We start from the raw sequence: 15,606 nt of genomic DNA on the forward strand, positions 1-15,606 counted from the left end.
ACTAGAGAAACCCTTTCCCAAAGCGTTATAGATCAGGCTTTCATCCCTGGTCCAGTATGTGGAAGATCCAAAACAACCTTTTTCAGTTCTAATTATTCACCCTATAGATTGGACGTACCATTTAGAACTGTTGAAAGTGATTCTACAAGTAATCTACATCAACCGACAACAACCGACTCCTTTTCCCACAATCACCCAAATACTGTGACGAGGAAGAGGGAAAGAGCAATGCACAACAAAAGGAGCCCCAAGCTCTATAAATGTTCTAGTTGTTTTCAAAGTGCACTTGTACGCAGGAGATTTAAACACAGGAGACCAATACATGTCAGTGGGCGCTGCTGTTTGGAAGAAGACGTGTCATTCGCCCGCAAAGCTGAGGCGAGGCTATGGGAGACACCAGAATAAAGCGAGAGTGGTCCAGAGAAGAAAACAGGCAGTACGCATTGGCTGCTTGAGCGCGAACAAAGCCGGGAACGCCATCAAGAGCCAGTGAGTCAACCCAAACACAGTGGGGACCCTGGGCATTTCGGCGACTCCGCCAAATACAAACTGTAATAATTAAACCATAGAAAAAGAGAAAGTAAAGAGAATGCATGAGAAACAAGAAAGTATATTGCGAATAAGGCCCCTAACAAAATATGATCGTATGGAATACAAATATGAGGGGACGCCAAATCGAATGCCGTATTTAGGAGAATATATTATACCAAAGAGGGTATGTACTACTGTGTACGTGAAAGAGGAACAACGTGTAATGATAGAAGTCCTGGCAGGAGAGTAAACCAGGCAATTACAATTGTGTATGAATACAAGAAGCCCTGGCAGGAGAGTATACCAGGCAAACATAAGTGAATGAGAGGTCCTGGCAGGGGGTATACCAGGCAGGTGCAAGTATACAAGAAGTCCCAAAAGGAACATGTAAATATAAGAAATCCTGCCAGGAGAGCAAACCAGGTAGTTGTAATTGTGTATGAATACAAGAATACTTGGCAGAAGAGTATACCAGGCAGTGATCAGTGTGAATACAAGTACTGGCAGGTGAGTATACCAGGCAAACACAAATGAATGAGAAGTCCTGGCAGGGGAGGCAGTTTACAAGAAGTGATCAGAAGAAATATAGAACTGTTTACCAGACAAAAGGAACTTTTTGAAAGAAGTGGAACTACAAAGCTAAGTACATTTGTAAATAACAGTACTGTTGTGGGCCAGGAAAGACACAGAGAATTGTTAGACAAATAATAATCATTTGTATTGAGAATTCCAGGGGGAAGGGAGCCACCACCTGGAGCCCAGGCTGTACACCCTTGGAGAACGTTTGTGCTGGAGTCATTCATTCTTCCTTTGGAAACCCTTTTGCAATCACCTAAAGTTAAAGACATTCCCCTTTTCACCTTACGGTTTAGTTTATTGTGTGAGGGTCGGAATAGAACTTTTGTGCATAAGGACGGTTTTGATTTTTACAGCCTGACACAGACATATTTTTAGTTTTTGGTTTTAGGTAGGCGAGTTCCTCTTGGAGCAGGGTCAGTGAGGCCTTTTACCAACCCTTTTGTTTTCAATAAAAGTCTTTAACCAAAACCATAACTAACATGTGTCTGAGTTTCATTCCTGACTCTTATGACTAATAATATCTTCCCCAATAATTAAATCCTCAAATTTCATGGTGTCTCTCCCACCTTCCCAACTAATCTCGGGAATAATAATCCAATGTCTAGGCTCAATAGATGTATTTTTGTCCCGAACCTGGAAGAAGAAATGATTGTTTGCAACTTTGCAAGAAGGGGACCCCCTTACATTTGAAAAAAATACACTATTTATAAAGTTTTAAAAAAGCACAATTTATCGAGAGTTCAGGGAGGTTCAGTTCAGATAAGTATTTTAAAAATAATCACAAGTGTTATAAAAACAGAAAATGTTCTCTACAATCTGCCAAATTTAAACCAGTAGATATCAGTTTCATAGATAAGTTTAACATTCATCTTCTTTGTGAGATTTTAAAACTTTTAGAAAGATTATTAATGCCGATAAATCAATCAAATACAAGAGGTTAGTTTGAACAGCCCTCAAAGTGTCGCTAAAAATCAGAAACCCCAATCTAAACAGGTATTGTTTTCAATTTTATATGTAGGTAAATTGTGTGGGTACTTGCAGTTTACAAGTTTGCACACAGACAATAATGGGACAAAGTCAGAAGACAACTATTGGTTACAGTGAAAACAGTTAACTGTTACCATTGTTCGAAAGCAGAAGCAGAGGAGGCAACCTTTGGGCTGGCAACGATGGAGGACCCCACCACAGAGTTTCCATACCCAGGTTCGATGACCAGAGACAAGAGGTTATCCAGTTGACCCACGAGTTCAGGAGCAGACGGAGCCATGGTGGTAGTACGTGGGATGGTCTGCTGACAAATACCCCATTTACAGGGGAGGTACACCACCGAAAAATGAGACCAAGGATGTAACAAAGGCTACTGTGCACTGAGGAAACATTCCATGGTTTGAGGGATCAGCAGCAGATTAAGCTGTCAGGTGTTTGCAGGTTGTAGTTCCAGTTCCTATTCAATAAGTGAAGTCCCTGGGCGCAGAAAGATAGATCCACCGATATAAGACGTCAGTAGGGTCGCAGAAAGCAACCCCTACAGTGGTGGACAACAGACCATCAGCCACAATTTGCCACAGCACTGGTCCTTTCTGGACAGGTCAGTGACGGTAAAGGACTGCATAACCAGATGCAGGAGAGCGCCTCAAGGAAGGATAGCTGCAGAGGTCTGGGTTAGGATATCCTGCGAAGGAGCAGGTATCTCCATAGTTGAACATGGTCAAGGAGCCTCTATGGTTGCACAGAGAGCTGCAGTGTCTGAACATACTACCCAGGGATCCCTGCCAGATCACTAGAGGATGAGCCTGAAAAAAGACACAATGGAAGGCTAAATAGTAATCATTTTCACATATTAAACTTTCTAACAAACCACATATAAGTGTAAACTAGATAAAGCTCCAAGTGTGGTGTAAACCTACCCAGTGTTGTCGTTGTAGCTGCAAGCAACTATTTATATGGGATTTTAATTGGGCACACACCCCCCTATTCCCCATAACTACTGTACCCTTGGTGCATTTCCGTATATTCGATAATTGTATGACAAACCAATGACCGGTTACCAACACGCATCTCTCCATCAATTTGGGAACGTGTGCAGCCATTTGAGCAGTCAATCCGGCAAGGCAAACACTCTTGCACTGGCCCTACCTACCACAACTCTCACAAGTTCATCCTTCCCAATTAACTGTTAAAGCCTTCCTTGGTGGCGAGCACTCCCTTCGCTCTGATGTCTGTGTGTGACAAAAAAGGTTATTGGTGGCAAAGGGGACAGGGAGACGCATGCTGAAACCTCTCTTGTTGTGCCATAGTAAGAATAAATATATTAGGATTTATGGCAGCAATCAACCGGTGTGCCTTCAAGTAAGAACCTTCAGAGTCATACCTTTTCTCTTAGTTTCTCCTGTTGCTCTTTTCTTGCCAACACTCTCCTTTGCTCCTTCTCATCTTCAGACACTTAAATACAAGGCACACGAAATAATGTTTTAATCACTGACAATATATGTTATGCAACACACTGGTATATGCTTTTTTTTCTTTTTTTTTACTTTTATTTTTGTCGGCAGAGGCATACAGCAAACACACACATCAGAGCAAGCAATAGGTTCAATGCATACATGAGGAAATACAGGAATTGAAAAAACATTGGCTTAACAAGAGGCAGGTGTGTAGTAGATCGTGATGCACCATAAGGTGTTAACATGTCATCGTGAGGTCCGAGAAGAACCACTCTCCGATGAGCTCTCCTCTAGGCTGTGAAAATAGCTATTGAAAGCAGCCCAAATGTTCTTAGGGCGAGAGCGAATTGGAAGCATGTTAATGTACTCTTCCTCACAGTTACGAGGCCAGGTGAGCAGATTTAAGCACTTCTGATGTGTGGGTGGAGAAGAGCCCTTTCAACTTTGAAGAACGCACTTCTTGGCCACTATACAACTCACATTTAGAAATTTGGCCATACGTTTAGCCCCTTCAGCCTGCCACACCCCAAACAGGACTCCCATCGGGTCAGGGTCAATAATAGTGTCACTGATCTTAGATAATGTCTCTAGAATTTTTTCCCAGAATTACGCTAACCTTGGGCATTCCCAGAACATATGTAGGTGATCAGTGTCCTCTGCCCCACAGCAAGGGCAGGATTGCGGAGTGGTTGTAGCAAATTGAGAGATCCTGAGAGAGGTATAGTACAGCCTATTTAACAATTTGTATTGTATGGCTCGGTAGCGAAAATTGAGGGAGACTCTATTAGTATGTTAACACATTTTCCCCCATAGTTGGTCAGAGACTTCCCGGTCCAGTTTCTTTGCCCACTCATGGCGCGCCCTGAAGGGTCGGGCCGGGGCACCTGTCAGCAACAGTTTGTATAATGAAGAGACAACCCCATGGGTACCACCCGAATTAGCAATGTACGCAATCCCTGGGGAGTCCAGGGGCTCGTTAGGGAAGTCTGGCCATGTGGCCCAGAAGGCAGCATGGAGCCTATAGAACTGCAGGAATTCCAGTGCCGACCCCGAATGGCCCAGCTTCCATGTCTGTGGATTTATAAACTGCCCATCAGGATAGAAGCCTGTTAGTGCATGGTAACCCAGGGTTTCCCAGTGTCGTGCCAGGGCTATGTCATGTGTGGGCTCAAGCCCGGGTAACCTCCAGACACAGAGCCACTTGTAGTAGGGGTACTGTTCAGCCGTGACACCAAATAATCGACCCCAGGCATGCACGGTGGTTACGACTGGGTCGATGGATGAATCCGGTACATACTGCTGGTGTAATATTAGTGACATTATATTTACATCTGCTGCTGCCAGGATCTCCAGCTTGACACGGGGGTGGGGAGGGGGCCCGGGGTACCAATAGGAGGCGTATTGAGCCTGTGCCGCCAACCAGTACAGCATCAGGTCAGGGGCAGTAAATCCCCCTCTATCGTATGGGAGCGTCATATCTGACGTTTTTTTGCGCACAGCGCCAGAGTGTCATAGGAACTGCGCACACAGTTTGTGCAGTCTTCTAAAGTATTCCCTCCCTGGCCAGATGGGCACGTTACCAAATGTGTACAGTAGCTTGGGCAACAGTACCATCTTGATGAGTGAAAGCTTCCCAGCGAGTGACAATGGGAGGGAGCGCCAGTGCATCATTTTGGCCTCAGCGTGCTGTGCTGCGGTCAGGTAGTGGTCTGCTAGCAATCTGTCTTTGGTTAGGGACACCCGGACCCCCAGGAACTGAATCCTGCCAGGCGACCAGTGGAGTGGGTATTCGGTAGCGGGTTGTTGAGTGGAACTGGTAAGGGGAAAGACCTCACACCTGGAGTAATTGATGGTGAATCCAGAGTGGGTGCCTATGCGAGTAATGTCACGTAGAATTGGATTGAGGTGGATGAAGGGGTCCCTGACAAACAATAATACATCATCTGCATAAAGAGATATAATCTCAGGGGTGTCCTTCAGCCGTATCCCCCTGCGCGAGTGGCGTGCTCTAATGTGATCTGCCATTGGCTCTATCGCCAGGGCAAAGAGAATGGGGGAGAATGGACAGCCCTGTCGAGTGCCTCTGAAGAGTGGGATCAGAGTGGACGTTAGAGAGTTAACCCAGACCCTAGCTAACCAGAGAGGTATATAGTAATTTAATATATCTAATCATGTTCTGGCCAATGCCCATCGTCTCCAGCACCAGCCACATGTATTTCTAGGATACCATAAAAAATGCTTTTTGGGCGTCGAGTGTGACCGCAACCGCAACCGAGCCCTGGTCGATTCGTGCCATGACATTGAGCAGCCTCCTGATATTGTGTGAGGTGGACCTCCCGGGTACAAAGCCTGCCTGATCCTCATGGACCATGCATGTCATAACTGGGAGGAAGCGGTTCGCAATTACTTTGGCGAAGATCTTAGTGTCCAAATTCATTAGCAAGAGAGGCCTGTAAGAGCCGCACTCGTCGCTAGGTTTACCAGGTTTAAGTAACACCGTTATGACAGCCTGACGCAAAGTTGGGGGGAGGGCAGATGTCTGGAGTGACTTGTCCCACACCTCCAGCAGTTTAGGGGCCAGAATGGCTAAGTGTTCCTGATAGAATTCGGCCGTAAACCCATCGGGGCCCGGTGCCTTACCTTTAGGGAGACTGGATATGGCTTTGACTATTTCGTCTAGTAAGATTGGAGAGTCTAGTTGGTCCCTGGTTGCGTGAGAGATCCATGTCGTAGGTATCTGTTCAAGGAGATCCCTCATATGCCGCTCACTATGTTTGGGGGTTGGGAATAGAGCTCTGTATAGAAGTCAGTGAAGACATCCAGTATCTGCTGATCGGACCACTGAACAGCGCCCCGACTGTCCTTGACACAAGTAATCTGGGTCTGATCCCATTCTCCCCTAGTCAAGGCAGCCAATGTGTTGCCGGGTCTATCGCCCTCTCCATACGTCTGCGCAGCCTGTGGACGGCTAAAATATTGGACCTCCCTAGTAGCGTGTTCATTGAATGATTGAAGTTCCTCGTTGATTAGGGCAAGGGTGGCAGGGTTGACCAAAGTTGGATGCTCCCGCTCCAGTTCTCGTAATCTGGACTCAGAGCGGCTGAGGGCTGCTCTTATTGTCTTTAGTACTCCAGCCTCCTTAGATATGGACATTCCCCTAATGTAGGCTTTGAAGGCTTCCCACCGGACATCAATGGTAGTGGACTGAGGTGTGTTATGTTCAAAGTAGGACTCGATGTCCGCTAGGATGTCAGCCTTGAACACAATGTCTCGCAGGGCGGCGGACTTGAATCGCCATGCGTTAAATGTTGGGGCAGGTACCCCCAATTCCAGCGATAGTGATTGGGGCATGGTCTGACAGGGTACGGGTAAGTATCTGTGCTCCCTCCACCCTTCCCATCATCCCACCTGACACTAGGAACAGATCGATTCTGGAGGAACTATCATGCACGGAGGAGTAATGGGTATATTCCCGTAATTGTGGATGTAGTATCCTCCAGACATCTCAGATGTCAAGTGTTGCGCTATGTGCCAGCAGTCTGCGTGCTGCGCCAGACAGTGGTCTGGGAGCTGTCCCCGTTCCGTCCAGTATAGTGTCCAATATAAAATTCAAATCTCCTCCCCAGATAATCTGTACCCCCACATAGCCCAGCAATATAGATGCCACCGAGTCCACAAAGTCGAGGGAGTCCACATTGGGACCATATGTGTTCACTAGAAGGTATTCTCTGTTAATAAATGTACAGTGTAGTATTATGTATCTACCCTCGGGGCCAATGTAGCTCTTGTGCAGTACAAATTTGATGGATTTATGGATCATTGTCAGCACACCTCTGGGCCGAGTAGAATAGGAAGTAGAGTACCTGTTGGGACCCCATGACGGTGCCATACTCATTGCCAGAGGCCCTTTGGAGTGCGTTTCCTGTAATGATATTTTGCAATCATGTCTATGCCACTCTGCAGGTACCCCGATGTAGCGTGATGTGGCAGTCTGCCTCCACCTTTTCCACTATAACTTCCCATCCCATTCCCACCCCCCTCCCCCACCACCATTTCCTGGTAGGTAGTGTTTTCCCCCTCCCCCCTCCCCATTAAACTAAAGCTTCCCATAAAACAGGAGTTAGCGGGCGAGTCCCAACATGGATCTGCCAAGCCATTGGCCCAACAGGGGCTAACACCCAACAACAATTCTACAAGTGTGAGCATTGCAACCGCAACGGGGCGTGCTATTGCTGTGTGGCAGACACCTAAAACAAATGCGGGACACATTAAATATCAAGCGGTACATAAGTCAGCGGTAGGCATAGCAATTGCATTTTCCACAACACCATTAAGTGAAGGAAGACAGGACTTGAGCGAGGAACCGAGCATCATAAACATGGACAGTCGGCCCCCGGTGATGTGACAGCAATTGGTTAATACACAAAAACAGGTATAAGCCGGCATCAAATTGAACAGTGTAAGGTGAAGGGCAAATAATGGCCTCCGGGAGGGAGCCAACCACGTACGACTACCGCAGGTTTCAAATGCGCATGCATAGTTGAACCATTAAATCGTTGTTACCATCATCACATTAAAGAGCAAACAATAGTGACCAGATTACATATCTTCCAGATAGCTAGTGCTTAGTCGTCGTCCATGGAGTCCCCTATAGGATTATGAAGTGGTATCTGAGACTCTATAAACTTCACAGCTTTCTCCGGGACAGTGAAGAAGTACAGTTTTTCCTTATAGGTAATCTTAAACCGGGCCGGGAACAAAATTGCGTAGGGGACATTGCACTCTCTAAACAGTTTTTTGATGCCTAGGAACTGGCGCCTCTCTTGTTGCACGCCAACAGAGAAGTCTGGGAATATCCGGATGGTGTGCGAGTCGAGGCGCAGGTCGCCCTTCTCGCGAGACAGGCGGAGGATAAGGTCCCTATCCCTATAATTGAGAATTCTAGCGATGATAGGCCTGGGGAAGTCTCCTGGTTTAGGGCGCGGTGATAGGGCCCGGTGAGCTCGTTCGACTGTGAAGTATGGGGACAAGTCAGGATTGCCTAGTAGATCTTTAAGTAAGTTCTCAACTGCCACCTCCATGCGCCCCTTAAGGGCATTCTCTGGGGCCCCAATAATGCGTAGGTTATTCCTGCGCGAACAGGACTCCAAGTCGTCACACTTCGCCTTCACAAACTTCATGTCTCGGGTTAGGGTGGCCACCGTGTCCTGAAGGGTGTGCAGCCCACCCTCATTTGCGCTAATTCTGTTCTCTGCCTCAGTGATCCTGGTCCCTACTTGGTCAACCCGTGATTTAAGTGATGCAACGTTGCCGTTGATGTCTTCCAACTTCTCACGGAAGGAGGCAAAGTTCTTGGCCATTGACTCCATCATCGTAGTGAAATCGGGGGTCAGTGCACCAGAGTGAGGTTCGGATTCGGGTTCCTCCTGGGCAGACGCCACGGACCCCGGCTCAGCTCTCGGGGTTGCTTTCCTAAACTTGTCCATGGCCCCCACCTTACTGGCCCCTCGGGCTCTGTTAGACATGTCAGATGCAGTACAAGGTGCCCGGGCGTCCCAGTGGACCAAGACCGATGCAGTGTGGAGAGCAAGGGCACAGTACGGTGTAACAGTGCCTAGTCAGTGCAGGACCGGACAACAGGGTGTCAAGTAGGGTGGCCAGGTGTCAGCAGCGTCCACACCGGGATTAATATGTCAGTATGGTTGTGGTGAAGACGCAGTGGGGCCAGTAACTGGCTCAATTCTCCAACATAGGATGTACAAGATCAATGATGAGTTGTACTGACTCTCCGCTGAAGTAACAATGAGAGATAGCGGCCGAGATACAGAGTCTGCAGGACCAGCAGTACTGTATTGTTGAGGAGATGAGGTTGTGGGCCCTCAGGCAGTCAAGCACATGTGCAGATGGGACACATGGACCTGCCAGCCCTGTCGAGTTTCAGTAATTATTGGGGCCCAGGAAGCCAGGTATGGCAACACCCCCCACGCCCAGTCCAGCCAACAGGGATAGATATTGGTGGGGTAGGCCTGGTCCCCACGTAGTCCGCACACCCCCCAGGGCCAGAGGCCGCTGCAGTGCTGGATGACCTGCTTCCAAGACAATCACGTTGCCCCTGAGCTATCCTCCCGGCCCTGGTAGCAGTTTCTTTCAAACAAACCTGGCTCTCCTGGGCTAGAGGCAGGAGCTCAGTAGCTCCCAGCAATTTCATAACCTGCAGAGTATATAGAAAGCACATCACAACAACTGTCCTATTCCCCTGGTAAAACTCCCTCCCTCAAACTTCTCTAGAGAAAACAAATCTTAACAGTTCAACCTGCACCCTCTCTAATTCCTACCAATCATTAACTGCATAACATAGGTTTGTATATAGAAGAAACATCATTCCCCTAATCATTATACTGAAACCTCCAGCTGCAAACCATTGCATAACTCTGGCAATTATGATCAAGGTGACTCAATTAATGCCACATGTGTTTGTTTCCTCACACGCCTCCACACTTCAGCGTTTAGGGCCCTTTTCTTGCCTTCAAGGTGTTCTGTATTGCCAGGCATCAGCACTGCTCTCCACCTAGACAATGCTGCCTTCAGCTCTGTAAATTAAGTATGTTGCCTTGCAGAATCTTCATCCTCGCTGGGTGCAACATAGTATACTTCAAATACCCAAGTTATAGCGCTTTGACTTCTCAAAATGACTTTTGTAATTTTTGGACAGCCAGTGCAAATCAGAATAAAAGCAGAGCTTGGCTTGTTCCACCTTCTGCCCTACATCTTAGTCGTTTATGATTTTAGCTACAGTTGATGTCAGATTGTTGCCTGGCAGAATTCACAGGCCAGGTAAACAGTTTGACTGTTCAATGATTAATACATCTGACAGCGTTGCAGCAGGGAGAGCTTTCTTGATCCTGTTCTCCACAAACGTTCCCATCGGCTCCGTTACTGCCATCACCAGCACCCCCCGTATGCAGCGGTTGTTCCTTCATGACCTCCCGTCCTCGACCTCGACTCACAGCGCTGCGCCAGTGCCACGTTCCATAGTCAAGGTCTGAAACTTGTCCTCCGCCTTGTAAAAGGTGTCCTTAGCAGTTACAATTGTAGTTACCTCTTCTGCCATTCTACCCACGCGGCCGTCTAGCTGTTGTTGCATAACATCTGGTTGTACTCCAGTGCCATCTACTTTGGAGGATGCGTCCCGGATACCCCACATTTCAGCAAGCACTGCCATCAGACCCAGGGACACGTGAACACCTACTGAAGGGTTCCATCCTCTATGTTCAAACTGCCTCCGGACAAAGACCATGTGACTCAAGATGATGGCTGCTACAAATTCATCAATGTTCCATGAACCGTTTTTCCCATAGGCACATTAGGCCAGAAATTTGGTCTTAAATCCACAATAGGTTCTTTCACTTAAAGGATTTAGCAGACTGGAAAACTTTAAAGTTTAGAAGTACTACGAGTTCATTCTGGGTGTTGTCTCTCAGCCCGAGTTCATCAGTTGGCCACATTGGTATCCATTTTCATTTTATCAAGTTATCTTTTAATATCTAGGTAGAATTTAGAGGTTAATCATATTTGAGGAAAAAACAAACAGAGGCACTCTCAAATATATTTGGTAGGGTAAAAGAATCTATGAAAATATAAATCTTTAGAATTAGCACCCAACATATCTAGATCAGCCAATCAGTCGGCACAGAACATGTGCTAGATTCAACAATACTGGCCCGCATTCGAAGAAAGTGAACCATTGCTCTGGCTGAATCGCCTCACTCATCACATTCCCATTATCCCAAGACACCTTTGAATCCTCCCCTTACTTAAATACGTACCTTACGCCTTTTGCTGTGCCTTCATTCAAGATCACCTCCATCAGGTCCATGCTCCTCTGGCCACTTGGGAAATAAGGGCTCTCCTGAGAGCTCCCATTTCCATTTGCCCTGGGACCATGTTGACTGTAGTTTTGTTGGGTTAGGGACTGCCGAGGGATGAACACTGTGCAAACACATGCCTAGCTGTTTTCTGACAATATAAAGTTACCATTAGTACCAAGTTAGGCTGTGGGTGCTAATGGATTTAAATGGAAAGTTCAGAGGTCTGTTCTAGTCTGTAATGTCCCTTAGCCTTTATAGAAGGTGGGCCTTAACTCGTGTTGGATGGCCATCATGACTGCCATTATAACGTCAATAAATGTTATATTGTAAATAAAGCAAAAAAATAAGTTTTGAACTAATATTACATCTCAAGCCCAGGATAATTTTAATTAAAAATAAAATCCATCACAGCTTGAAATAAAATGAAGGCTCTGCATCAGGTTAAATTCCATTCTTGAAAGCAAATATTCAAGGGCTTATCAAAGTTGATAATCATAACACTGCACCTACAGACAACATTTTAGTTTGTAAAGTTTTTTATTTTGCAATATAAACAAACAAATAACAACTAGTCAAATATCCAGTAGTAAAAAATAACAGAAGTGCACCATCTTTTATTTTTTATTTGTTTTGATCAAATTTGACATTTGCAAAAAATGTTTTACCAATCATTAAAATATAACCTATAAAATACAACACAATCATTTTTTCACTTCTTTGAAAAGAAAATTCTGTTTTATTAGCAGAACCTCAAAACAAAAAGTTATGTTTAAGCAATCAAGCCCTACTTGTTTCCCAGTTTTCTTATCTCTCCAAACTCCGTCTTTCCGTTATATAAAACAATAAACGAAGTGCACCATCCAACTGGAGAATAACAATGAGTTAGTCAATAAAAACAATCTAATAAAGTCAAGAGAAAGGAGGAGAAGAGAGAAAGTCTGTAAAAGACCGCAGATAATAGATTATGAAATTCTAACAATCAGATATACAAATTATGGAGAACATCATACATTAATATATACATGAGAATCATAGAATGTACAGAACAAAGGCACAATTAATCAAAAACAATGGTAATGAGATCTTCCAGGGACCAAAATTAAAGCATTGCAGCTCACATATCAACAATACATATCGAGGAAGCATCCCCAAATATCCCAAAACTTCCCAATGTCTCCTGCTTGCTTATGAATCACTTTTTCATATGTAGAGGTGGTAAGCAGTTCCTCTACCCAGTCATCAATACAAAAGGAACCGCTCGATTTCCAGGATCTTAATATCATTTTCTTTGCAATCATGCAAGCGCGAGGAGCCAAACCTTTTTGCAGAATGAAACTTCCTCCATCAGGGACACATCTCTCAAAATCAGTAAAGAGGCATTCAAAGGGACCGTACAACATAGAACCAAATCCATCCTCTCAGACACCCTCCCAGAACGCCTTAGTCTTTGGGCAGAACCAAACCAAAGGACCTAGGGCGCCTCCTGCGTTCTTACACTTCCAACATAGTTCGTTCTCCAGAAGGTGCCTCTTGAATAATCTTACGGGTGTCCATTAAGATCTAAAAAGTAACTTAGTTTGTGAGGCTCTAAGGCTCCAGTCCATACTCATCAGGCGTGTGTTACCACAACATTGTCGCCAGCAACGCATGTCAACCTCTTCCCCCAGTTCTTCAGCCCATATGTTCCCCTTTACGGCAAGCCTTCAAGACTCCATACACTGTAGCTGCACGGTGAGAGGCACTGTTGCAGGTCAACAAAGCTGACAAGGCCATGTTCTGATTTGTTAGTTGAGACACATCCCAACTTGCCATAACAATGCCCTTTCATTTCATATATTCAGCAAAAGTTCAGTCAGACATGTTAAATGACCGGTTCAATTGTGCGTATGATAACCATTTGCCATCTTCAACCAGATCTTTAAGGTATTTTATGCCGGCTAGAAACCACCAAGGCCAAAATAGGACTTTACCCTGTGATTTCCGTGCCGGTTTAAACCAAATGGAAGCATCAGGGAAGAGAAAAGGCTCTGTATTCATGCGTTTAGAAATATCATGCCAACAGTCTTGCAAAAACTCAGTTAGCGGATTAACTCCCTTAGATTTTTTCTTTGTGGTCGTCAATTAAGCTTTGGGATCCAACTGTGACACAGCACTGCACTCCCAGGCTAAGTAGTTTGTTTGCTGTTCCTCATCTGTTTCAATGACCTTACATAGATGACGAGTTGTAAATGACAAGTGATAATCAACAAAGTTTGGTAAATTCATTCCCCCTTGCTTTAAAGGGAGCTGCATTTTCCACATTGCAAGTCTTGGCGGTTTTCCATCCCAAATGAATTTTTGCATGACTCAGTCAATTTCCTTAAAAAATGACCAGGCACCTTGATGGGAAGCATAGATAAAATATAATTCACCCGTGGTGCCAGATTCATTTTTATACAGTTAATCTTTCCCCATGTAGACAGCTTCAGAAGTCCCCACCTATCCAGATCAGCTTTGAGTTTGGTAAAAGCATTGTAAAATTAATCGCAGGTAATTTAATCATTTCAGGACCAAGCCAAATGCCCAGATATTTTATCTTTTCCGGACACCAGCTAAAATTAAATTGAACACAGGTGTGCCGCATGCAAATATTGTTTACTGGAAGAATTTCAGACTTACTCCAATTCACCTTATAACCAGAGACTATGGAGAACTGTTGGATATCTTGCATCATAAACGGTATGCAATTTGCTGGGTCCTTTAAGGCCACCAGAAGGTCATCTGCATAGAGCCAGATTAAATTTTCATGATCATTCCCAATTATCGGTTAAAGCCCATCATCAGCTTGTAATAATACTGCCAATGGCTCCATCGATAAAATGAACAATAAGGGTGAAAGCGGGCAGCTCTGCCCGTTCCACCTGTGAAGTGAAAAAGCGCTCGAAATAAGGCCATTCGTAAGTACGCTTGCAGATGGATTTGCATATAACAACCGTACCCAGCACTTAAAGTCCTGACCAAATTTCATTATGTCTAAACATGAGAACAAAAAGGCCCATTCCACACGATCAAACGCCTTCTCAGCATCCAATGATATAACAGCAGTGGCGATTGATTGCTTAGGTCCTTGTTCCATTGATAACAACAGGAGTCTCATGTTGTCGGCTACCACCCTCCCAGTGACAAAGCCGATCTGATTCTCATGTATCAACGATGGTATAACTGCTTCCAGTCTTAATGCCAAGCACTAAGCAAGAATCTTGTAGTCAGTATTAATCAGACTGATTGGCCTGTAGTTTTCACATCTTGTAACAGACCTATGTTTCTTCTTCAAGACTGTTATTAAAGCATGTCGCATTGTGTGTGGCATAGAATTAGTCTCAAATGTGTCGTTATAAACATCACAAAGAAGCTGTAGAGCAGAATCAGGTAGTATCCTATAGAACTCTACAGGCAATCCATCTGTGCCTGGTGATTTGCCCACAGAAAGTTTAGAAATGGCCATACGAATATCCTCAACTTCTATTCTCCCTTCAAGACTAGCCGCTTGATCATTTGACAAATGGGAGACGTGTAACGAGTTCAGAAATTTTTCTATAGCATAATTTTCACAATTCAATTCCGACTTGTGAAGTCTTTCATAAAAGTTATGGAACAGAACATGTATTTCTTTTTGTTGTGCCCTCAAGAAGTTGCTCGGGTCTCTGATTGCATTGATATATCTATCACTATCTGCTATTTTTAGCCTATGTGCCAGGGGTTTACCTGCCTTTTCTCCATTTTCAAAGTAGTTGATTTTCTGCCTGAATAGGCCATAGTCTACTTAGTCGGAAATCAATGTATTTAATTCAAATTTAGCCTTCCTCAATTGAGACTTAGTTCCCTCATCGCGGCTAGCAGCAAAGTAATTGCCTAGACGCTTAGCCTCAGTAGACAACCTTTGAATTTCTTTGTTTTTCAATTTCCTTTGCTTGCCAGTTTTTGATATTAACACACCACGGACAAAACATTTCATAGCTTCCCAGACTGTGGAGACTTTGATATCCTCAGACCTATTCATTTGAATGAAGTCTTTAATTTCTTCTACAACGTCATCTCTCGCTTTCTCACTAAGCAGAATGTTGGAATTCATTCTCCACCTGGATGCCTTGAGCATAGTATGTTGTAATGAAAGACGTAAAGATACAGGTGCATGGTCTGACAAT

The 15,606-nt window shown here is 44.9% G+C and overlaps 1 protein-coding gene across 4 annotated transcripts in view; it reads right to left on the minus strand.

The window, feature by feature from the left end:
* UBXN8 (UBX domain protein 8) overlaps positions 1–15,606 on the minus strand; it is a 415,886-nt gene that overhangs the window by 308,246 nt on the left and 92,034 nt on the right. For all 4 annotated transcript variants that reach the window (XM_069626088.1, XM_069626087.1, XM_069626090.1 and 1 more), the window contains one exon: positions 3,482–3,552. In XM_069626088.1, the coding sequence (XP_069482189.1) occupies positions 3,482–3,552 (71 nt within the window). The remainder of the gene's footprint in view (positions 1–3,481; positions 3,553–15,606) is intronic.

The sequence above is a fragment of the Ambystoma mexicanum genome, chromosome 6p, assembly GCF_040938575.1.
Source record: "Ambystoma mexicanum isolate Mex_15411 chromosome 6p, UKY_AmexF1_1, whole genome shotgun sequence".
Lineage (NCBI taxonomy): Eukaryota > Metazoa > Chordata > Amphibia > Caudata > Ambystomatidae > Ambystoma > Ambystoma mexicanum.